This window comes from Lolium perenne, chromosome 4 (genome assembly GCF_019359855.2).
Source record: "Lolium perenne isolate Kyuss_39 chromosome 4, Kyuss_2.0, whole genome shotgun sequence".
Lineage (NCBI taxonomy): Eukaryota > Viridiplantae > Streptophyta > Magnoliopsida > Poales > Poaceae > Lolium > Lolium perenne.
In genome coordinates this window covers 349073639-349099872 of record NC_067247.2, presented here as the reverse complement: position 1 = coordinate 349099872, position 26234 = coordinate 349073639, and the positions used below count along the sequence as shown (strand labels likewise).

Below are 26234 nucleotides of genomic sequence, written 5' to 3'. Positions count from 1 at the left end.
GACTTGAACCTCCCTTAGCTAGTCTTCCCATCCAACCTTCATGATATTCTCTTCTTCTGACTTGCACCATGGATCCAATGTCACTTGGTGTCAACGCAGAAAAGAGCTTCGCGCCGCTCCCTCCAGAACCAAACGGTCGTAATAAAAGCATGGGTGCACGCGACCGAATACCACCCAATCTAGCAAACTCCAGGCAAAAGAAACGTAGCACTACATATAATTGGTCGCACCGGCTACCTAATCTCGTAGTATTTTCAATTTGCGCTAGTGCTAACCCCACCTTTTCTCTGTTGATCGTATAGGGTTAGCACGCCGAAGGGGCCTACGCAGCAATACAAAACCGTGGTTGACAGCACGAGAGAGACTGAAGAGAGCGATATTGGTATTGTCCACGCTGCTAAGAGCTCACCGACGTGGCACGCGATCTTGGCAGCAGACTGATCTAACCTTCGGCGTTACTTGCAAAGGCAGGCGGGCAGGCGGAGGGCAGCTCTCTCTCTCTCTCTAGCTCGCTCGCGACGGGTGAAGATAAAGCGTGGTATACTGGCCGGCGAAGTTTTCAAAGGGCCACCGGGCCATGCCCAGGGGCTATTGTCGACGTCAAGGTAACCAGGCCCCCCTTGGCACCGAGCACGGGCGGCGAGGGTGGACCATGTGCGAAGGATTCACCTGAACGATGAAGCCGTAGAAGTCCGTAGAGACCTACAAGATCTACATCTTCAAGGTTCTTCCAGGAGAAGTAGCGTTTGGACTACTGCGACGATCCCCCATCAGCTTCGTCGTGCGCCACGTCCCGACACGAAGGACGGTACGGGGTCATTGTCGGCTGGAGCGTCCCCAGCAGGTTCCGGCTGCCAAGAGAGGTGCTCCTGGGAGGTGAGGGTCAACTCGCCCTAGGAGTGCATGGTGGCCACCTGGCGTCATATCTCTGGAGCATCTTTGGCGGTCCAAGGGGACCAACAAACACCGCAGTAAATAGTAGCAAGGTAAGACATACTGGTGGCGTCCCATCGCGGGGCCCTACCCTTAGCGTAGATCCTTGCAACCACGTGTATGCCATGTGCTTGTGTAATAAAAGGAGGAGCCAGAGCTAGTAGGAACCCTAGGCTTGGAGGAATAAGGTGGAGGGGGAGGGGGGGCAGTTGTATGGGAGGCGAAGCAAGGGGGGTCTCAGCTCTTTGTGTAAGTTGTCCATTCATCAAGAAGATCACACAAGAAAGACCGTATGGGTTTCTAATTTTACGCTCTAAACTTGGGTAAAAAAATTGTGTTTGAGTTGTGCTTGGTCCTGCTTGCAGCGTCCAGTGCCCACCCACCAAACAAGCACGGATGCAAACTCTCGGTGTCCTCCGTCTCTGGACGTGATACTATTCATAAAAATTCATAATAAATGTTTTCTTAAAAATTATCATTCCATTGAGGAGATTTACGCACAAGAATTGGGAACCTCAAATGTCAAACCGGCATCTTAATTGCTAGACCTTCGTGCATCTTAGCTCGACAACTTCGACCATACCTAAGAATTGATGACCGGCCTATTTCGTGTACGTCCTTTTCTGGACTCGGACAATACCATACTGAAGTTACAAACCTCACACTCCATGCCAGTTTTTGCTAAGACATGTATTGCCAAGTGGACGATTTACTTAATCCACGCTGCTTAAAGCTGGCTTCCTACCATCAATTGTTAATGGCAACAGAATCTTTTATATGTTCCATAAACAACATTCTTGTTTGTTTGCGCAGTCATCATCCTCACGGCCGATACTTGTTCGATCCAAGAATTCCCAACCTTGAAGTGCAGTGCATCTTCCGACCCATGGGCCATAGCGTAGTGCATAATCCACTAGTAGAAACAAGGGCTTTGGTTTTTTGCCCCAGATGTCATTTGCACCGGATTTGGCACGAACCGGTGCTAAAAGGGGTCATTAGCACCGGTTCGGGCGCAGCCGGCAGAGGGATCTTTAGCACCGGTTCGTGTTACGAACCGGTGCAAATGATCTATCTTTTGCACCGGTTCGTAACACAAACCGGTGCAAAAGGTTCGTCGTCAGGCACGTCTCAGCCGAGGAACCTTTAGCACCGGTTCGTGTTACGAACCGGTGCAAAAGATAGACCATTTGCACCGGTTCGTAATACGAACCGGTGCTAAAGGTCCCCAGCCCTATTTCAGCTCAGCTACCCGGCCAAACAGCCCACTCACTTCATTTTTGCTAGGAGAAGGTGTGTGTGTTGAGTGCTAAGTTGCTTCTCTTTGGTATGCACATAAGGTGCTTGATGAAATGTGTGAGAGAGTGATGCCGCTTGATTTTACACCCAACAAAAATGAGATGAGGTGCCGGAGCGACACTTAAGCTTTCTCCTCTTTCTTTCCTCCTCGATCAAGGTTTAAGCAACAACTTTACCCTTTCATTTGTACGGTGCTAATTTCCACTATTTATAAATATTATGTTGTTTTGTAATTGTTTATTGATAAACTTAATTAATTATTTGATGTAGATGAACCGGCGGCAATGGATGTACGTTGACCGACGTCTACCCGAGTTCAGGTCGGGCCTGGAAGTATTTATCCGTGTGGCTCAGGAAAACCCACAGGCGGATGGTTTTATGTGTTGTCCATGTGTTGATTGCCATAACTTGAAGCAATACCCTGAATGGCAAGTCATTCACTCCCACCTGCTTTGGAAAGGTTTCATGCCCAGCTATAATTGTTGGACCAAGCATGGAGAAAGAGGGGTTATGATGGAAGACGACGAAGAAGAAGAAGAGGATGATGATATGTACCCTAACTACGGTGATACTGCAACAGGGCATGATGAAGATGAAGATGCAGGAGGAGGTGATCAAGATGAAGAGGCATCAGATGAGCCCGTTGATGATGATCTTCGTCGGGCCATCGCCGATGCACACAGAGATGCAGAAACAGAAAACGAGAAACGAAAGTTAAAGGGCATGTTAGATGATCACAAAAAGAAGTTATACCCAAATTGCGAAGATGGCAACACAAAGCTCGGTGCCACCCTGGAGTTGCTGCAATGGAAGGCAGAGGCTGGTATATGTGACAAGCCATTTGAGAAGTTACTGAAAATAATGAAGAGGAGGTTTCCAAAGAATAACGAATTGCCTGACAGTACGTACGAAGCAAAGAAGGTTCTCTGCCCTCTAGGATTAGAGGTGCTGAAGATACATGCATGCATTAATGACTGCATCCTCTACCGCGCTGAGTATGAAAATTTGGGAAAATGTCCGGTATGCACTGCACTTCGGTATAAGATCAGGCGAGATGACCCTGGTGATGTTGAGGGCGAGCCCCCTAGGAAGAGGGTTTCTGCCAAGGTTATGTGGTATGCTCCTATAATACCACGGTTGAAACGTCTGTTCAGAAATAAAGAGCATGCCAGGTTGTTGCGATGGCACAAAGAAGACCGTAAGAAAGACGAGATGCTGAGACACCCCGCTGATGGGTCGCAGTGGAGGACAATCGATAGAGAGTTCCCGGATTTTGCAGATGACGCGAGGAACTTAAGGTTTGGCCTAAGTACAGATGGAATGAATCCTTTTGGGGAGCAGAGCTGCAGTCATAGCACTTGGCCTGTAACTCTATGTATCTATAACCTTCCGCCTTGGTTGTGCATGAAGCGGAAGTTCATTATGATGCCAGTGCTCATCCAAGGCCCAAAGCAACCCGGAAACGACATTGATGTGTACCTACAGCCATTATTTGAAGAACTCTTACAGTTGTGGAGCAAACCAGGTGTACATGCATGGGATGAGTACAAACAGGAGTCATTTAACCTACGAGCGTTACTTTTCGTGACCATCAATGATTGGTCTGCTCTTAGTAACCTTTCAGGACAGACAAACAAGGGATACAATGCATGCACGCACTGTTTAGATGAGACCGAAGGTGCCTATTTGCATAAATGTAAAAAGGTTGTGTACCTGGGGCATCGTTGATTTCTTCCAAAGAGGCACCCCGTCAGAAAGAAAGGCAATCATTTCGGAGGTGAGGCAGATCGCCGGGTGAAGCGTGAACTCCGTACCGGTGATGCTTTACTTGATATGGTCAAGGACATAAAAGTAATCTTTGGAAAGGGTCCTAGCGGTCAATCTGTTCCGAATGACGACGTTACCGGACACGCACCCATGTGGAAGAAAAAATCTATATTTTGGGATCTACCCTATTGGAAAGTCCTAGAGGTCCGCTCTTCAATCGACGTGATGCACGTGACGAAGAATCTTTGCGTGAACCTGCTAGGCTTCTTAGGCGTGTATGGGAAGACAAAAGATACACCAGAAGCACGGGAGGACCAGTATCGTATGAAAGTCCCAAAAGACAAGCAAGAACAGGATTACAAGGATACAGGGAGTCGCTTAAGTCCTGCCAGCTATGCTCTTACCAAAGCAGAGAAGGATATCTTTTTTGAAGTCCTTTACAGTATCAAGGTCCCGTCTGGCTTCTCCTCCAATATAAAGGGAATAATAAATATGGAGAAGAAAACATTCCAGAACCTGAAGTCGCATGATTGCCACATTATTATGACGCAGTTGCTTTCGGTTGCACTGAGGGGGCTTCTGCCGGAAAATGTTCGAATACCCATTATGAAGCTATGTGCATTCCTTAATGCGATATCTCAGAAGGTAATCGATCCAGCTAGTCTTCCAAGGTTACAGAAGGATGTGGTGCAATGTCTTGTTTGCTTTGAGTTGGTGTTTCCACCATCTTTCTTCAATATTATGACACATCTCCTGGTTCACCTTGTCGAAGAGATTGCCATCCTCGGTCCTGTCTTTCTACACAATATGTTCCCCTTCGAGAGGTTCATGGGGGTCTTAAAGAAATATGTTCATAACCGTGCTAGGCCAGAAGGAAGCATCTCCAAGGGCTATGGAACAGAGGAGGTCATCGAGTTCTGTGTTGACTTCATTCCTGACCTTAAGTCGATTGGTGTTCCTGAATCACGACATGAGGGGCGACTAAGTGGAAAAGGCACGCTAGGAAGGAAATCAATGATATGTAGGGACGGCATTTCTTTCACTCAAGCACACTACACAGTTCTACAAAGTTCCACCTTGGTGGCCCCGTATATCACTGATCACAAGAATATTGTACGCTCCGAACATCTCGGGCAGTCTGAAGACTGGATTACGCATAAACATATGCAGACATTCGGCGGTTGGCTCCGAGAACATCTCATTAATAACATCGATATTGTAGATCAGTTGTACATGTTGGCCCGGTCACCATCTTCGACTATAGTGACTTTCCAGGGGTACGAGATAAATGGAAATACCTTCTACACGTTCGCCCAAGATAAAAAGAGCACCAACCAAAACAGTGGTGTCCGCATTGATGCAACAAACACTAGCAGTGGGAAAAAGGACACATATTATGGTTACATAGAGGAGATATGGGAACTTGACTATGGACCTTCTTTTAAGGTCCCTTTATTTCGGTGCAAATGGTTCAAGCTGGATGGAAAAGGAGTAAAGGTAGACCAGCTGTACGGAATGACAACAGTGGATCTCAACAATCTTGGTTACAGAGACGAACCATTCGTCCTAGCCAATGATGTGGCTCAGGTTTTCTATGTGAAGGACATGTCCTCTAGACCGAAGAAAAGAAAACATAAGGAAACGAGCTCATCCGATGAGCCAAAGCGTCACATAGTTCTTTCAGGGAAAAGAACCATCGTGGGAGTCGAGGACAAGACAGACATGTCAGAAGATTATAATAAGTTTGCTGAAATTCCGCCCTTCACAGTGAACATTGATCCAACCATCGCGTTAAATGCTGAAGATACTCCATGGTTACGGTCGAAGCGATCATAATGTATTAATTATTATCATGTACCTTGAGCTCATATTGTGAAGCGTTTGTTTTGATATGTATCAGTAACATTGGTCGTTTGAACTAAATGCAATTATCCAAGTTTATTATTTTTCTAGATACACATGTTTGGAAATTATCCTCAGCTACTGGTTGTTGGGTGTACACTAGCAGCTTCCGAGCGGGACTTGCGGGAAGAGTTACTCGGGCAAAGCTTCCGAAGATGTCTAAGACGGCCGGCCATCTAAGACATCTTCGAGAAGCTTCGCCGGAGAGGCTCTTTCCTTCGAGAATTAAGCTCCCGGCCGGAAGCCCTCTTTACCCTGAGCTACTGGTTGTTGGGTGTATATACTAGAAGCTTCCAAGCGGGACTTGCGGGAAGAGTTACTCGGGCAAAGCTTCCGAAGATGTCTAAGACGGTCGGCCATCTAAGACATCTTCGAGAAGCTTCGCCGGAGAGGCTCTTTCCTTCTTGGTCGTTGCCTCTCAGGCTGCTCTCTCTACTCTCCCCGGAGGGGGCTATATATATATAGCAATGTGCCTCCAGATAACCCCCCCCCCCCCCCAGATGAGGCCACACTAGATAAGGCAAACACCAGATAAGCCTCCCCCAGATTTAGCCCCCCATCTTTAGCACCGGTTCCAGCCAGGAACCGGGATAAAATGTATATAAAATAATCCACCATCTTTAGCACCGGTTCCAGCCAGGAACCGGGATAAAAGGGGTATATAATCTAATCCACCATCTGCAACACCGATTCAAGCCAGGAACCGGGATAAAAGGGGTATATAATCTAATCCACCATCTTTAGCACCGGTTCAAGCCAGGAACCGGGATACGAGGGGTATATAAAATAAAGACAACGACTTTATTGAAATTTAACAAGATACGTTAACTAAACTTAAACTAAAACAACGACAACAACTTTATTGAAATTTAATATTAACTAAATTTAAACTAAAATAACCACTTCTACTAGTTCTTCCGCGCATCCGCTGCTGCCCTCCTGGCTGCCGCCTCCTGCAGCAGCTCCACCTCACGACGATGCTTATACATCTCCTCACTATCCAGATCCGCCACACGCGGCCGCTTATGCAGCTCCTGGAGACTCTGCCTCTCAAATGCTTCTATGGTAGCCGCTAGCGCCGCCTCCTCCCACTCCTCTATCTCTGCGAGCTGCGGGTCCACCTCATCCGCTGCTGCCCTCCTGGTTGCCGCCTCTTGCCGCAGCAGCTCCTCCCACTCCTCTATCTCCGCGAGCTGCGGGTCCACCTTCACCGGCGGCGGGTGCGGCTTTGGGGGCATTGTGCAATGGGCTAGGGTTTGGTGATGAGTGAAATGGGAGAGACGGGGGCGTACTATTTATAAAGGGCGTGTAGGCGGGAAATCTCTGCGCTGCGCGTCGTGGCGGGAAAATATCCCGCGCAGCGTCTTGGCGGGAAAATATCCCGCGCGGCATCGTGGCGGGAACCGCTCGGCGTCGTGGCGGAAACCGCGAAAAAAAGGAGGGAAGAAGGGAAAAAGACAGTCAAAATTTGGGCCTTTTGCACCGGTTCGTGGCTGGAACCGGTGCAAAAGAGTCTTTTGCACCGGTTCCAGCCACGAACCGGTGCAAAAGGCCCCTTTATTTCTTCCCCGCGCGCCCCTTCTTCTCCATTCGCGCGAGGAACACAAAAGAGGGAGGTGCTGCCCAAAATTTCTGTGCCGCCGCCGGCCGCCTCTCCTCCGCGCCGCGCCGCCGCGGCCTCTCCTCCGCGCCCACGCTGCCGCCTCTCCTCCGCGCCCGCGCCCGCGCCGCCGGCCTCTCCTCCGCGCGCCCGCGCGCCGCCAAGACCCCAGCCCGCGCTCAGCGCCCCGCTGCGCCGCCAACCGCCGCCCGCGGCAACAAGGTGAGCCCCGGCCCCTTGTCTTTTTTTTGTTTTTTTTTGTTTTAATTAGTTAGAAAATTTAGTAGTTAGAATTTAGAATATTGTAGTTAGAATTTAGAAGTAGTTAGATAATTGTACTTAGAAAATATTTGTAGTTAGATAATTGTAGTTAGAATTTAGAATATGTTAGATAATTGTAGTTAGAATTTAGAATATGTTAGATATAATTGTAGTTAGAATTTAGAATATGTTAGATAATTTGTAGTTAGAATTTAGAATATGTTAGATAATTTGTAGTTAGAATTTAGAATATGTTAGATAATTTGTAGTTAGATAATTGTAGTTAGAATTTAGAATATGTTAGATAATTTATAGTTAGAATTTAGAATATGTTAGATAATTTGTAGTTAGATAATTGTAGTTAGAATTTAGAATATGTTAGATAATTGTAGTTAGATAATTGTAGTTAAATATATGTTAGACAAAAAAAATTTACAGAGGTAGTAGTCAAATTTATATGTTCATAAGTAATTCATTCAAATTCAATATTAGTTTGCATACGATGCCGCGGCCTTCGCGTCCTGGAGCTAGGACACTTTTAGACGAGATGCAGCAGATGGGGGAAGTCCGGGACTGGGCTCCGCCGGGGTGGCACTGGGAGGTGTTATCTTCCGGGGCGCGCACCTTGGTGCGGAATCCGGGTCCCGTCGTCGACCCGGATATTCTCTGGTGGAGGTCTTATGGGCCACGTTCGTTTCAGAGGGAGCCGGCCCCGCCGGAGGAGGTAGCTCAGCGCATTGAAGCGGAGGACCAGCACGTTCGCCGTTACATGTATGCGTTAGACAACATGTATAGGACCGGATGGAGCGTTATGCAGGGATCTCATGTTAGCTATGCTCCCGTTGTTGTTCCGTGGCTTTGGGGGTACACCCAGCGCGGCTCAGGACCCGGTCGGCGCCCTCTAGGACCCGGTCTGCGCCGTTGAGTGGTTGTAGTAGTGATTGATGTATTAGGGTTAAATAAACATGAACCCGATCTATGTATACATGTAACTGCACTATCTGCTTTCAGCACTATATTATCGATCCTTAGTTAAGAACTATATATGTATTGAGCATTATCCTTAATTAGTACTTATATATATGTATAACTCTAATATTTTGATCATGTATTGAGCATTATTATTAATTTAATTGTAAGTCTTTGCAGAAACTTGTAAGTCTTTGCAGAATCTAGCTTCGTTGTGTTTATAGCATTAGAATAACTTTTAAGTCTTTGCAGAAACTATGGAAAGAGACCTAGAACAAGAATACCTCGTCGAGGAGATTATCCGTGATGATAACGATATCACCTCTATTTACCTAAACCAATCCGGCGAGGGAGACGAGCGAACCCGAGGAGACGACTCCGATGAGGAAGATGAGCAAGACCACCGTGGCGACGGCTCCGGTGAGGGAGAAGGTGACGACTGCGAGGGAGAAGCTCACGACGCCGAGGTGTATATATATTAATTAACCAAGCCTACAGATATGTGCATATACATGTATTAACGATGTTTCTTCTTTTAGACCTCCCAATCAACACACTCTACTGGCAGAACTAAACGAGGCGCGGCCAGAAAGATGGAAGAGCATGAAAGGTGCATCATCACGGAAATCGCTATAGACGGCGAACCGATTTCTCCCAAGCATCACGCAAAAAAGTTTGTAAGTCAATGCGGAGTTATTGTTAGGGACACCATCCCGATCACCACTCAAGAATGGAAGAAACCTGCAAAGGCGGACGAAGGAGTTACTTACGTCGATATGAGATCCAAAAATCTGATGTTTAGGAAACTCATGGTAAATTTCATATTTCCGGAGCCAGCTGACTCTGATAGTGAGAATAAAAGGCCAGACCCTGAGGATCCTGAGCTGAATAGCATACAACGAAGAGTCAAGAAGTGGGCTCTTAAGAAGATGGCAATGCAGTTCAACGACTACAAGAAGAAATTGGACAACTCCTTTGTCAAGAAAAAGAAGACTCCATATTTCAAGGGCCCCTATGAGAAGATAAAAGACCACTGTGAGGCATTTGTGAAGTACAAGACATCGGAGAGGGCAAAGACAAGGTCAGACACCAACAAGAAAAATGCTGCTAATAAGATGTACTTCCATACCATGGGGCGAGGAGGCTACAAGGCTGGCAGACCTAAGTGGGAGAAATGGGAGAATGACCTAATTGCAAAGGGGATCCAGCTAGAGGTACGGAAATGGAACCAGCGGTCAAGGGATTGGTTTTACGCGCATGGGGGCACGTTGGACGCACAAGGGTTCTGCATATATACACAAAGACATCGGGAAAACCCACTTCCCATCGAAGCCTTTAGAAATGCTGCAAAGGAAGTTGAAGAGGGGAAGTTCCGTCCCGAAAGAGAGAAGGACCAGCTCACACGCGCCCTTGGGAATCCTGAACACCCAGGACGAACACGAACCATACCAGGTGGCAAGCCGTGGTGTATTGGGTTTCCTGCAGAAACGAAGAAATATCCCGATAGAAGCCGTCAGAGGCAAAAGGATGTGGTTCAAGAACGCGTTGCTAAGCTAGAGGAGCAAGTGAGGATGATAATGTCAGGCTCAGTCACAGTCACCCAACCTCAACCTAATCCGCGGATAGAAGAAGTTGCATTCGATGCTACCGGCCAGGGATCTCAGCGGAAGAGCAGCGTGGCTTCCACGGAGCTGCCTGGTGATGATGCAGATGTGGATCCGCAGATGGCTCCTCCCTCCCTTGTGGATCCGCAGATGCCTCTTGATCTCTACCCTGTGGACTTTATCACAGAGTCGACACCTTGTGAGCTACATTTCCAAACGATGGGCTACTTAAAGCTCAAGGCGGCGATCGGCTATGTCTTACCGCCAGTACCTGATCAAAGATACCACTTCAATCCGGTTCCACCTGGATACGTTGTTGCCGGGGTGGATCAAGTTATGGATGGGTATGGGCCGCTGAGGCTTGACCACCCTGCCGGTGAAGGGGATTTGCTAGAGCTGGGAGAAGCCAAGAACACTACAGTTCTATGGCGAAAGGAATTCATTGTGATTCCGGGTTGGAAGGCGCCAACAAGGTCTCCACCGAGCCAGCATTCTCCACCGATGCAGCCGTCTCCAGTGCGTGAGCCTTCCCCGCCGGTGCGTGAGCCATCTCCGCCGCCGCGTGAGCCTTCCCCGCCGGCGCGTGAGCCATCTCCGCCGCCGCGTGAGCCTTCTCCGCCGCCCAAGTCTAAGAGCAAAATTAGGCGGACCGCTACGACACAGCTGAGTCGTAACAAATCACCGAGACGCAAACAAGAGCCCCTCCCAAGAGTGCCTAAGGTTGCTCCCAAGAGTGCCTAAGGTTGCTCCCAAGAGACCTTATGACTATACAGATGAGGAAAATGCCAAGATCGTAGGTGAACAGCACAAGCAACAAATGTTGAAACTGAAAAAGCCCCAGCTTGAGCCGGAGCCAGCTATATCTCTGGAAAAGAAGTTGAAACTGCTGAAGAACCTTCATCAACCTGAGCCAAGTCTTTCATCGAACTATGACCGGTCTATTCGCAAGTCCAATGTGTTCGCAAGAGAGCGGTGGGAAAAAAGTAAGGTAGAAGGGAAACCAGTTCCCCAGCTTGGAGCCCAGAAAAACTCGTGCCCCCCGCTCCAAGTGTATCCCGATGTCCTAGCTTGCCTTGATCCGACGATGGTAAAACTATACAAAGATGAGGCAGATGCGGCCGGTATGAGTATTCCTGAGTACTTAAGCCGCATCGAATTCATGTATACGGACGATGTCCAATTAGCATACCATTACACGTACGGGGAACCTCTTGTCAGAGCTGCGGAGTTGCCTAATCTATCAACACAGCTGCGGAGACTACATAATTGGTACTTGGATGCATGTAAGGACGGTCAGAACTGGATCATGGTGGCAATAAGAGATGAGCACTACGGACGAACTGACGTGATGAACATCGAATTTTGTGAATTATTTCAGTTATTCAACCAAGACGCCCTCGACAAATCTCTGCTGAGTGCATACTGTCTGTAAGTATTATTTATGTAAGTAAGTCTGTACCGCGGCTCGTCCATTATTGCATGCATATATAACCATACTCTCACTATATTATGCAGAATGAAGATTCGCGAATGCCGCAAGGGGCAAATCTATGATCTTGGTTTCGTTGACCCATATACCGTGAATGGGTATACTGTCGACAACTCTCCCAAGGACACGGAGAATAACTTGGTATATGTCTTAAGGAAAAACTCATACAAAAGGGCAATACTATTTCCTTACAACTTCGCGTGAGTGTTACTGTCTTCACACATTAAATCTTTTTCGCTTACTCCATGTGTTAAGTGTAATTGATGAGTTATGCATATATATATATGTGTGTGTCCGCAGGTTTCACTATATCCTGCTAGTCATTGAACCCGACACCGGGATAGTAGAAGTCATGGACTCGAAGAGTAAACCCCTTGAGGCGTGGGGGGACATGGCTGATATCCTCCAGAAGGCTTGGAAACGGTTCACCAACAAAGCTCCGGGTTTAAAGAATAAAGAACTTCGAATAAAACATGTACCGGTAAGTATTACTGGCTAGGCCGCGCATCTCTTTGATTCTAGTTTCAATACCATTATTATCATCCTTGATTATATATATATATTATTTTGATTGAACTTTGTTCTCGTAAAGTGCTTGAGGCAAGAGGACGGGAATAATTTATGCGGGTTCTACGTTTGCGAGTTCATCCGCCAGAATACCCACCATGTGAGGGACATTTGTGAACAACTTGATGTAAGTAAACAACATTCATGGCTTTATTTTATCACCTTGTGTTTCATTCACATACACACACATATATATATATATTGACCACCATACCTTCTTCAAATTATTAGATCGAACGGTTGCGGAACGGTCTTCTAGCAACTGAGCGTGTACGAGCAATTCAAGAAGAACTGGCGGGATTCTTACTTGAGCAAGTCATAGCTCCAGACGGAGAACACTATGTGGCCGACATCGAATATCAAAGTTGATGTAGACATATATATATATATATATATATATATATATATATATATATATATATATATATATATATATATATGGGAAATAGTCTGCTAACATGGGTGATAGCTATGCATACTCATCTCACCATTGGATCTTCTATAGGGAGCACAATACCAACCTTAAGGGAGCACACGGCGTCAGCCCTCCTGTTAATAACACAACAAGAATCCACACCATTTTTTTTGCGGTACACAACTTTGTTGGGTGGCATTTTCGTGTTCCACACGCCGACGAAAATGATGTATCAACCACTGTTTTTTTGCACCGCCAACATTTGTTGTTTTATAAACTTTGGAAGCAGACCACAAACAAAAATGAAAACCATACCACGGTCCAAAAATTATACCAAAACAACAACCAAGTGTCGGTCACGGTTGTTTATTTTTGAAACTGTCGGAGCAGGCAAATCCCGTTCACCAAAATAGCCTACTATTCCACGGCCAATCTATAACAAAATAACAACCAAGCTCGGTCAAGGTTGTGTATTTTTCAAACTGTCCTCATCAGCCAAAATGACAACCATAGCACGGGCAGAAATGGTAGCCGTGTTCTTACTGTCATTTTGGTATTTGTTCTCCAATGACAACATGCGATTATATGTCCACATACCCAGCGTCGTACTCGTTCCCAGTTGGTTTGTTTGCTAGACATATAAAGCTTCAAAAATCGTCTTTTCTAAGCACTAGATCCTGATAAAAGTGCAAGTAGCCTCGCACGTTATTTTTCATCAACGATGCCGCCGGCCGTTGAGGACGAAGAGCATCATCCAAGTCCCACCAAATCCGCTCGAGCTCTAGTCGCCAGCCTAGGCGACCTGCCAGATGAGATGATTTCAGCTGTCTTGGCCGCTGCAGCTGCCTCCGCCGACTCACCGGCAGACCTTCTCTCCGCTATCATGACGTAAGATACTCCCTGTTTTCATTTGATGTCCCTCATGGTTTTACATTTTTTGCGGCCTCGGAGCCCACACATTTCCCCTCTCACAATGCTCTTTTAAATATAGGTGCAAGAATGTTTTTTCGTTGGGCTGGGGTGCATCAGTCATCAATAATGCATCCCCCCTCATCGCGATCCATGTGAAATCATGGTGTCTTGGCGCCAAGCAATTCTTGCAACATTTGCAATGACGCCGGGAACCTCGATGCATCATTCATACTTGGGATGGTAAGCTAGAAGTTTCCTTTAACTTTGACAGGATTTTTATTTTTTCGGTGGATATGTGGACGCGAGGTTTGATTCATTGAGGGCACCATTTGTTTTTCGCAGATCTTGTACCTGGACGGGGAGAACCGCCACCGTCCATGCAAGAGAGCGGACTCCGGCAACCTTGACGCCTCCTATACACTTGGCATGGTATGCTAGTAACTTTGATTTGCATAATGCCTGATCAGTCCTTTTTATTCTTTTTTACGCTTTTAGATCTTGTTATACTTGCGGCCGTTGTCGGTTGTCACAAGGAGGCGATCTACTCGATGGCCATCATCGTGTTCAACAGCAGTGTCGACATCAGGGAGAGCCGCGTCATCCTTGCCGGCGCCGCGCTGTGCGTGCGCACGGCCTCACTTGGCCAGGTGATGCGCTACGCGAGCTTGGGCACTGCGTGCATGATGGATACGGCGTGGAACGCTCGATTCCCGACCAGCGCCATGAAGTCAAGACGTGGCGTTTTGTGTTTTTACTGATGGCAGCTGTTGCAAAGCTTCAATAATGTATCAATTTTTTTGCACGCGTTTTTAGCGATAGTTAGATTGAATCTTCAGCTAAGTTAGCAAGAATGAATTGTATGCCTTTGGCACATTTAGCTTCCATGGAAGACGATTTATGTTTCGGTTTGTGTAATGTTTCACACGTGTTTTCTTTGAGATGTACGTCTACTATTTCCAAAAACTAGCTTCCTAATCCCCTAAATTAATTGCATAGCAAACATTTTTTGCCATACTGTATACAAGGCAGTGAGCCAGGATTTTATGGTTGCCAGCAGAAGCAAAAAAAGATTCTACTGTTCAAAATTTTGTGATTTTATGAGAGATTTCACAAATTGCCATGATGCCGCCAGACGAGACGTTTTGATTTTGAGCTTTTCGCACTATGGAGCAAAACTACACCGACGACGTTTCCACCGCCTTGATCTATCAATGCCCCCAATATATAGCACGCTTTTTATTCGTACAAAGGGCTCACGGTTCTGCTTTTCCAAAATGACAATCATGCCATGACCACGGTAGAATTAAAATACTAGAACGATTATATAGTCTTTTTCATCGGCTTAATGTTGATTTTCTTGAACGACAACCATCATACGGCATGGTGGCGGCGTCAACATATGAATATTTCATCAGCTTTTAAAAAGGTGTCAAGTTTTAGAAAAAAACACTTCGACGTCGGCTAATATATGATCGCATTTCTCTAGGTTTCGATGATCTTTCCTTCGCATAAATCATCTGAGGATAATCACTATGTAGGACATGAACAGTCAATTTTTCCTATTGTTGGCAAAAGAAGAACTTGTGTGGATATGGGGTGGGTTTCTAGTTTAACCTTTTTGATCCAGCATGCAGCTGATAACAAAGAAAAGGAAAGACACAACCGAAGTTTTTTGTCAATACATTTTAAACAACCGTTACAAAGTTAGTTTCGAGTGACCTCACTCCCTCGTTGGCATCGCAAATGCACAAAAAAAACCAGAAAACAACGGCCAGATGATAACACATACGGAAAGTGAACCACGGATAAAAAACGCCATGCATTTCGTGTATTTTTAGTCGGACGCAAACAGATGCCAACCATACCGCATGAGAGTTTTGGAATCAGACCACACTGAGTAACAAATTGCCAACCGCTGCAATACGGGAAAAAAATGGTGCATACACACCAAGACAGGGGTGTCCTTTTTTCAGTGATGAAAACTACGTTTTTTTTGCAGCGCTGTTTTTATTGCTGTTTCGCTATAATTCAACCGTTCGTGTTGCGCGAGAAAGATTCAAAGAACATGACGCCGTCACACGGGGTGAATTGCTTTTTGTTTGATCTGCACCTGGTGGAACTGGGAACCACACTATCCAACGGTTTCCAGGCTATGCATAGCTACCACCCTTGGTAGCAAATCCGCGTCGATATATATATATATATATATGCATGAACGTGTGTCACTTTGATCGATATATGTAATATAATGGTTTCCTATATATATATTTGAATTGTCTGCATTAATATTATACTGTGTTTCGAATGGGGCAGAGTCTCTGCCGCGGCAGAGTTTTAGTGCAATTCCCTGCCGCGGCAGAGTCTGCCGCGGCAGGGAAGGGCACTAAAATGCTGCCGCGACACAACCCTTTTGCACCGGTTCGTATTACGAACCGGTGCAAAAGCTCCCCCGCCGAGCGCCCCACAGCCGGCCACGTGGTGACCCCTTTAGCACCGGTTCGTAAGTGAACCGGTGCAAAAGGGGGGGGGGGGGTCTTTTGCACCGGATTGTTTGCACCGGTTCACAATCCGGTGCATATGGCCCTAATGAACCGGTGCAAAAGAGAGCCGTTTTCCACTAGTAATCTTATCCTTGCTCGTCCCTTGAATCTCTGGCACGCAATCTCTGTCGTCATTTCAAAGGTTGTGACTTGGCGTGCGAGAACAAACGTCAACTTTCATTTGAAATCACGAATGGCGCAACACTTTTTTAGCTACGATAGTCACATCATTTCTTGTATCGTACGCGAGACTGCGAAATAACCCTACCAAGCAGTTGTTCATCTCGTCCCAAGGCCCGTCCGCCAGTGCCACATAAATCACTCGCCACCCAAAATCGTGCCCTTTTTGCGCCTCAACCCTACCGCGATGCCGCCGCTTGCCCCGCCCATCGCCATTTCCGGTGCAATCCATTTGGGTTGCCTGCTCGGAGGCTAGTCAGCTGGTGACATCCTTATGGGTACTCGCCGGCACCTGGACAAGTCCTAGTTCCCTGCCTTCCGCGTCGGACACCACCCACCACCAGCAATGCACATGACATGTTCGACCATTAGCGAGGCCGAGTTTGGGGGTACAAACCTGGACCTCTTCAATCATTTGCGCCGACATAAATATTGGCTAGTGACACATATATGATCATTTTATCTTGTTGTATGTTGATGGAGCTCAGTAGGTTGATCGAGTTTCTACAAAAAAACGTCAGCGACACATCGTTGGATGATGAGTTGGACGATGAGTCCTCCATGTGCACTATGAGGTTTGTGATTGCCACACTTAAGATCAATTTTAAATGAATTTGATTGAGCATAGTGGTCTTATTTTCCATTTTTATATAAGTCAATTTGGGGTGGAGGAAAAAGTTAGGGCTAGCCAAAATGCGTCGGATCGCTGGGTTCGCCCCTAGACGAGACGAATTATTTTGTGTCTGCAGATGAGTTCAAACAGACCAAAACGGAAGCATGGGTAGGCCGGGAGAGAAGCTCTTAGGGCTTCTCCAATGGGAGCGACGTATTTTGGACGTTTAAATTATCCGCGCGCATCCGTTTCCGTCGTCCCATGGATGTCGAAATGGTCGCTAGACGCAAATTGTTCGTTTGCGTCTGGGGCAACCTAGCGGTCCGACGCATTTTGGAGAAACTTGCATGAACCCCTTCCTAAATTGCTTGCACAGCTGCGAAGTAGAATCGATATTTTGTTTGATCATGCCATGCGAATCGAACAAGTTCAAACAAATTAAACATACAAACTACAAGAACAAACATGGTGCAAGAACAAATAAATTTTAAACTAGCTACTTCTTGTACTTCTTGTTAGAAGACCCCGCCTTGTCATCCTCACGGATGTGCTTCCTGCATGTCACCTCCTCCGAAGAGGTACTTCCGGTCGACGCGTCTGACGATCTTGAGTTCCCCTCCGACGAGTGGTCATTGTGGTCTTCCTCGTCGTTGGTGAACGGATGACGAGCCTCTGCCTGCGCCTTCGTCCGGGCCCTTGCCTCCTTCCTTGCCACCGCCACCTCCTGGTTGCCTCCTCCACCGCTAGCTGTGTCCACCTTGCGTCTGAATCCTCCTCCTTTCTTTCCTCATCCTCGTCCTGGCCATCGTGGCCAACGGTGTCCCCCTCCTCCTCACCCTCCGACGGTGGGAAGCTAGATTTGCTCGGCGTGGCAGCTCTATCCCACCAATGCCACCATCCCGACAGCTTCCCCTCGTTGTCGGTGTCCGATGGCAACGACAGGTTGCTCATGGTGGCTAGCTGGTGTTGGAGATGAAGATGAATGGCAACCGGTTGGACATGAATTAGAGCAGGCGCAGGGGTCTTCTTGACCGAGGATTAATGACGGCGCGTATAACGAAGATGTTTGTGGTTGCTCTTCCGCTGCAGTTCGGCTCCATTTCGGCGGTTCGCGCGTCTATCAGCGCGGTTTCCACTCCGGCGGTTGCCCTCCCGGGTAGTTATTCTGAGCCATGGTCGCTGCCAGGCGGGCCCGTGGGAGAAGCTAGCGGATGCTCGGCGCGACCGTGCAACGTCCGGTGAGACACAAACGTGCTGCATATTTGCGACGCGTTTGCGTCTCTGCGGCCGGTCCGGACACTATGTGTCGCCCCCCCGCTGGAGCACGGTGCATGCACATTTCAAATCCGCGCGATGCAAATGATCGCGCAACATCCGTTTGGGTCGTCCCATTGGAGTGGCCTTACTCGTGATGTGTATTCTCGCGAGAAAAGACGTTTGCTCCAGTACAACCCCTCCATCTAAACTCAGAGAAAACTCAAACACAAGGACGGTTGAGATCGCTTGATACCCCTTCGTCATTAAAACAAAACAGATATACGAAGCCCTGTAAAACCCGTATGGCCCAACTAAATTATACGTGTGTTGTAATGTACGTAGCACATCATATACGATGTTGTCGCTTCATCGATGGCGGCTTTTCCGGGCGATGGCGTTTATGGCCGGTGGGCCAGAGGGCATGGCAACGCGTCGTTGTGCCGGCCACGAGGCACAACGAGAGGTGCTTTTCGGCAAGATCAGGTAGGACCATAGGAACGGCGGCGCGGCGGCGTGCAGGAGCGGCAACGGGAAGCCGACCTGTCTGCCCATGGTGGCCGGCCTGTCCGGGCAAGGAGTTACAGAGCGTCAGTTGTTGCCGACCTGGCCGGTTGTGACCGCCGACTTGTTCAACTGTGATTTTATGCCGCAGCATGTAGCATGAAAGATTGAAGTTCTTGAAGTTGGGTGCTCAATATTGTTTGGCTAGTTGAAAAATAATTCACTTAGGAAAGTCACAACCTTGAGCTGTACAGGCCAGCGATTAACATATGTGATTCACTTAGGAAAACCATTGTTATATACACTTGTTATGTATTAACATATGATGATTTTGTTGGCGTGTCTGATGCATGCCGGACAGGCCGGCGAATGGTACCGGACATGTCTGGCTATGTACTTGCCATAGCCTGTGCGCTGCGACATTGAAACCTACCATTGTTGGGCGAGGTTGCAGAGAATTATGGAGGAGCTCGGGGGCGTGTGGGGGCGGGAGGAGCTCGGGGGCATGTGGGGGTGGAATGAGCTCGGGGGCGCGGGGTAGGAGAAGCTCGGGGCGACATCGTCCACGGGGCTACGACAAGGTCGAGCTAGGACTCACGTTGTCTGGCGGCGGAGCAGCACATGGCCGGCGTCAAGGTGAGGATCAGCCACGGTGGCTCGTTGAGGACGTACGTGTATGGGTTGTACCGGAGCAAGGCTCAACTTCAACACGGGTTGTTCAACCAAACTCAAAATCCCTGTTCTTGCTTTAACCTGTAGGGCATCGATCCACCGTCAATGACAAAATGACGACGACGAACACGAGCACGACCACATTTTGATTCGCTGCACGGTATATATGGGCAATCGTTGGATCGGCTTTCGTTCTGTCACAGCACTGTGATATAGCACGGGCATCAGTCGGCACAGAAACGTAATCTGGCTCATGGTACTGTATAGTCGAGCTGATCACGTGAAGGCAACAATCCGCATAGAAATAATTGTTTTTTGAGGATTTCACAAACACGCAGAAACCGGAGTCGAGGTTTTTTGCATCGAAAGCGTAGGCAAAATCTTTCATAACGAGGTCGACTCTTTACACAGCTAACCATCACTTGATGATCCAAGAAGCGACGTCAGCCGAAGAAAGATCACACGGATTTCACAAGACTACCTACTGATCTACTCCGTATTTACAACATCACCACACGGCATGGACGGATGCGCTGGAACAAGGCCTAGAAGGACAATCTGCAGTCGTCGAGCAGGCAGGTGTCGTCGAAGCTCCAGAGGCCCAAGGCCGGCTCGTCGCTCTGCACGGCGTCGGCGCTGAAGAGGCTGTCGAGGGACTGGTAGGCGCTGCCGTCGAAGAAGGGGAACTGGTCTGAGAAGAGGAGGGCGTCGAAGAGCGCGTCGGTGTCATGCGGCTCCGTCCTTGGCCGCTTCGTGGGCTGCTCGATCTCGAGCTCTGGGGCGGGGATGGTGGGGTGCGCCGCGGCGTCGTCGAAGGCGGACATGCCCTGCCACGAGAAGTCCGGCAGGGCGTCGCTGGACTGGGAGCTCTCGGTGGCCTCGGCCTCGTCTTTTATGAAGGACGGCGCGTGCACTTCCTCGTCGTCGACGAGGTTCACGACCGGTGTTGTCGCTGCCTTGGCAGCGGGAGCCGCTTCGGCGCGGGCGCGCTTGCGGCTGCTAGGAGCGGTGGTGGCCGCGGAGGTGAAGTCGAGCCTGGCCCCGGCGCCGCGGATGGCTTGCGCTGCGTGGTCGTAGGCGAGGGCGGCGGCCTCGGCGGAGGGGAAGGTGCCGAGCCAGACGCGGACGCCCTTGACGGGGTCGCGGATCTCGGCGGCCCACTTGCCCCAGGGGCGGCGCCGCACGCCCCTGTACTGCGGCGGCTTCCTTTGGCGGACGGAGCCGGACGGCTTCTTGTTGCTGTTGGGGGAGGAGGCGCGGAACGCGAACGGCGTGCTGTCGGCCACCTCCTCCTCATCCTGTACCACCATCACGTCCTGCTCCTGCTCGGAGTCCTCGTCGAACTTCCGGAACGCCGCCTCGAAGTCGTCGGCCCTCCGCTGCTGCTTGCGCTGGGGCCAGAGGTGGCCCGTCGTGACGCGCCGCGCCGGCGCGGTCGGGATGAGCTCGGCCAAGATCGCACCGCCACACATCTTCGCTTTGCTTCCTCTTCTGATGCTCTGCTCCTCTTCTTTGCTGTGGTGCTTTGGCTTTGTGGCTGGGAAGTCCTTGGAGGAGGCGCACTTAAGTAGAAGGATTGTCGATCATGTCGGCCTCCAAAATTCGCGGGAAGGATGAGGATGAGATAGGGCCCGCCCGCGTCCTTGTCCGCGGAGACAGCTCGGATCAACTCGCACGCGGAGAGGTGCACTGCATCTAGTACCGTCTTCCTCCGCCCTTCCGTTCAAGCCAGGCAGACGCCAACCCAGCCCGGTTTCGAGCTTCCGGATTGTTCGCGAAGATCGATCCTGCCGCGATCAACGGTGCACGCCCCCAGCACACTAAGGCCATCTCCAGCGTCGCGACGAGTGTCCGGTGTGACCGGAAATTCGTTCGGCACTACCTCCAACGGGGCGACACATACCGCGGAGACGCAAACCTGGCGTATGGGCTAGGTTTGCGTTTCTGCGGACGCTGAGCGGACGCAAAAATTGTCCGCTCGGTCCTCGCACGAGCCCGCCTGGCAGGGACACAACTGCATTGTCTTTTGCGGTATTACTTGCGAGCGGCGCGCTGCAGCCTTTGCATGGCCGCGTTAATGGCGCTCCTCGGCTTCCGCGAGCGTGCGCAGCGAGGTGGAGTTGCAGTGGCAGGCCATTGAAGACGAGATGGCGTCCGAGCCTCTTAAAGGGACGCTGTCGGCGTTCATTTCCCCGACCAAACCATTGCCACATCCCACGGTATCCACCCCACCGACGCCATGGGGAAGAAATGCTGGCGTTCCGCAAGACCAAGAACGACCACGAGTCTAGCGGCTCGCGGTCCGGCAAGAAGGCACGGGTCGGCCGGTACGTCCGCGTCGACTCCGCGCGGCGGCTATGGGAGGAAAACCGGCCGGTACCATGGCCGGACGCGAACTTGCCGGGAGGGGGCTGGTACCTCAACTCGAGGCGCGTGCCGGTTCCCCCCGTGCCGCGCGAGGGCCGAGAGCGGCGGGACGAGGTGCGCCGCCGCCGAGCGATCTTGCCGCCGGATCTGCGGGAGGATCCGGCGTACGCGCTGAACTCCTACAACTGGATTTCATTCGGGTCGTGGGAGTTCGACACGCGCCGCCGCGCTGGCTACCTCGCCAACGTAGACTACTTCGAGCGCGAGATCTCCGCAGAAGAAGAAGAGAACGACCAGGAGGACGCGGACGAGGACGGCGATAAGGACGAGGACGAGGACGTGACCATGGCACGGTACGACCACGACGACGGCGGGCCGGCGTGGGATCCGGAGACCCAGCCGCCGGACATTTCCGAGGAGGAGGCCATTGCCATGGCACTGGCCAACAGCGAGCAGGACGAGCTCAACGAGCTCGCTTTGTGGGACGGGCTCGCAATCCAGCTCCGCGAGTCAGCGCTCGCGCAGGGGAGGCCAGTGACTCCTCCGGCCACGCCGAAGCGTTCCAACGACCGCGCTCCGCCTGCTGCTCCGGCGTGGGATCCCTGGCCACAGCCTCCTGCCCATGCGGCGGTACCTCCTCCACCGCCGGCGTACGAGCTTCCATGACCGATGCCGGAGTTGATTGACCTCGTCAGCGACGACGATCAGTAGGCAGCACCTACTTTTAGCACGCCTTTCTGGCTTTTTATGTTTTTTTATTAATGTAAATTATGGCTTCATGAATGAAAAAAAATTTATACGTCGTACCGCTGGAACCACCCGACGCAAACGGACACCCGGACGCCGTTTAGACATCCAAAATACCTTCCGCCGCTGAAGATGCCCTAAACCAAGCACCACGCCACAGGCCACAGAGATCGCGTCTGCGTTACCTCGCGAGGCCGGAATACCTAAACCTCCTCCGGCGCCCCCATGTTTGTGGGAAACGCTGTATTCTCAAGTGGCTGCTCAAGTGGGGCTTTTCATTTAGTTTTAGCACGAGCTTCTGAGTTTTCTTCGGAGTACTCTACTTCTCTTGATAAGATCCAAGTACTACTAGCTAGTAAAAGGCAATGCATGCTTAATTTATTTTGAACGAGGAAGGGCCAACATGGCCCTCAAAGCTTCATTTGATATGATAGCGGCGGGACAAAGTTACAACAAGGACCCAAATGGAAAAGGAAATTACATTGTAACCGGGTCCGCTCCTCCTCCACGGGTGCCATTGCCGGTCTTGAAGCAGCGGCCGCCTTCTCCAGCCCGGGACGAAACCATTAAATCGTCGCGCTGAAGCCCAAGATCCTCCCTTATTGGAGACAAAAAAAAATAACCCTCTGTTATCACCAGAATTTGACCGGATCAGAGGTGGACCGCGATCAAGATGGGTTTGAAGGATATACATGGAAGGAATATATGAATCGGCCTTATATGCAAAGATTGGGCTAGTTCGCCCGTGTATCTGTAATATAGTAGATTACGTGTCAATTAGATAGAGTTGGGCCCGTGCCCGGTTGGGATTATTCCCACGTTAGAAAGTCTACGGACTATAAATATGTATCTAGGGTTTATGAAATAAACAACAACCAACGTTCACCACAAACCAATCTCTGCGCATCGCCAACTCCCCCGACTCGAGGGTTTCTTCCGGGTAAGCATCATGCTGCCTAGATCGCTTCTTGCGATCTAGGCAGTACAAGTTTATTCGCTATCCATGCGTTGCTCGTGCTGAAGCCTTTTTGATGGCGAGCAACGTAGTTATCTTAGACGTGTTAGGGTTAGCATGGTTCTTCATATCACATGCTATCGTCGTGCAACCCTGAGACGTCTAGCCGCCCTTACACCTATCTTAGGTGTAGGGGCGGCACCCCGCTTGATCGTTATTCAGTAGATCCGATCCGTTATGGTTGCTCCTTTTTCTACAAGGATTAGTTTAATATCTGCATAGTTAGGCCTTACAAACGGGTTGAAGGATCCATGTGGCGCGTAGGGTGTAGTTTGCTAGCCCTAGACAGATGTTCAGGATCAACCTCGTGTTGGTTTTTAGGCCTTGTCTAGGGTCGGTTTACGATCACCGTGCGTGGCCGCGAGGCTCAATCACGAGTAGGATGTTCCGATTATGCGGTGAAAACCCTAAATCGTAGTAGGTCGTTTTAACTTTATTTCGATCAAGCAGGACCACCATATATTCGTGCACCTCGTACGAATCATGGGTGGATCGGCTCTTTGAGCCGATTCACAGGACAACCTGAGAGCCGATCGAGGCTCGTATTTAATGTTTACGTGTATGCCATGCAGGAAACTAAGCGAGGCATCATCCATCACCTTCCTGACCAGGTATAAGGTCAGGTGGCACGCCCTTGCACCAGCATCGGCGCGTGCGTACCAGAAGCCTTGCGGGCCGTCGCTCGGAGGGACCAGGGCCAGCCGCAGCCCTAGGTTGTTCCCGGCTCTAATGTGTTGCCCGTCGCTGCTCGCCGGTGGGTTTCTGACGCCAACACATTCTGGCACGCCCGGTGGGACAATGCTATGGACAAGCGTGGCGAGGCCGATCCTTGGGATCGGCCCCAAAGATCTATGGAGGAACATTGCAAAACCTTCATTGAGTGGTTCAATCAACGTGGAGGCCGATTGCTTCACCACACGTTCTGCCTGGGTTCAACGTCGATCTATTGAGCGGCAGTTTCACGTCGGCTGATGAGAGTCAACATTAGTCCTAATGGAGCCGACGTTCAAGCACAGTGCCTTGACCAACTACAAAGCCGATATCCGCAGTTACCTGACAGATTGGGCTCAGGGGGCATCCCCCGTGACTTAAATGGCAATAGAACAAGGCCGTCTGATCTTTGGACAGTTCGCCATGAAGGTAGACACTGTTGGCGTCAGAAACCCACCGGCGGGCAGCGACGGGCAACACCGTAGAGCCGGGAACAACCTAGGGCTGCGGCTGGCCGAGGTCCCTCCGAGCGACGGCCCGCAAAGCCTTCTGGTCACACGTCCGATGCTGATGCAAGGGCGTGCCACCTGACCTATACCTGGTCAGGAAGGTGATGGAGATGCCTCGCTTAGTTTCCTGCATGGCATACACGTAGACATTAAATACGAGCCTCGATCGGCTCTCAGGTTATCCTGTGAATCGGCTCAGGGAGCCGATCCACCCATGATTCGTACGAGGTGCACGAATATATGGTGGTCCTGCTTGATCAAGATAAAGCTAATGAGATCTACGACGATTTAGGGTTTTCACCGCATAATCGGATCATCCTACTCAAGGTTGGGCCTCGCGGCCACGCACGGTGATCGTAAGCCGATCCTAGACAAGGCCTAAAAACCAACACGAGGTTGATCCCCGGAACATCCTGTCTAGGACTAGCAAACGACACCCTACGTGCCGCTGGATCCTCCAGCCCCTTGTAAGGCCTAACTATTGCAGATATTAAACTAATCCTTGATGAACAAGGAGCAACCGTAACGGATCAGATCTACTAAATAATGATCAAGCGGGGTGCCGCCCCTACACCTGAGATAGGTGTAAGGGCGGCTAGACATGCAAGGGTTGCACTACGATAGCATGTTACACGAAGAACTATGCTAACCCTAACACATCTATGATAACTACGTTGCTCGCCATCAACAAGGCTTCAGTACGAGCAACGCATGAACAACGTGGAGCTTGTGCTGCCTAGATCGCAAGATGCGATCTAGGCAGCATGTTGCTTACCGGTAGAAACCCTCGAGACGAAGGAGTTGGCGATGCGCCGAGATTGATTTGTTGGTTGAACGTTGGTTGTTGTTTATTCCATAAACCCTAGATACATATTTATAGTCCAGGGGACTTTCTAACGTGGGAACAATCCCAACCGTGCACGAGACGAATTCTAACTTCTAATCTAAGATGCGATCTACTATATTACAGATACAAGGGCAAACTAGCCCAAACTTGCTATTCAAGGCCGATTCACGTATATCCTTTAATATATAATCTTTAAGCACATCTTGATCGCGGCCCACCTCTGACTTGGTCAAATTCAGGTGATAACACATGCCCCCCTGGTTTTGGAATTGATAATTCCAAAATCATCCTGCTTTTCTTCGTCGGGTCATGTCGCGGCAGGGCAAAACCGTCGCAGTATCTTTCATCATGACACCTAGCCTTCTCAACTTCTCTGCACGATTCGACAGTTTTGGCACCACCTCCTCGGAAATCACCACAACATTAAATCTCCCCGTCCCCTTTATTTTTAACCGCGTCGAGCGGTTTGCTTCTTCATCCTCCTGCTCCGCAGTAGCTATCGGCAAACAAAAAACCCTTCTCAGCCGCCATGGATTCCTCTTCCTCCTCCAGCCTGTCCT

General features: G+C 49.6%; 1 protein-coding gene across 1 annotated transcript; it reads right to left on the bottom strand.

Annotated features, from left to right (window-relative positions):
• Positions 1 to 19759: 19759 nt before the first annotated feature.
• On the bottom strand, positions 19760 to 21030 carry LOC127296987 (ethylene-responsive transcription factor 1-like). Its single transcript, XM_051327234.2, has one exon. It carries the CDS (start codon positions 20948 to 20950, stop codon positions 20024 to 20026), a length of 927 nt encoding a protein of 308 aa, XP_051183194.1. The 5' UTR covers positions 20951 to 21030; the 3' UTR covers positions 19760 to 20023.
• Positions 21031 to 26234: the final 5204 nt, after the last annotated feature.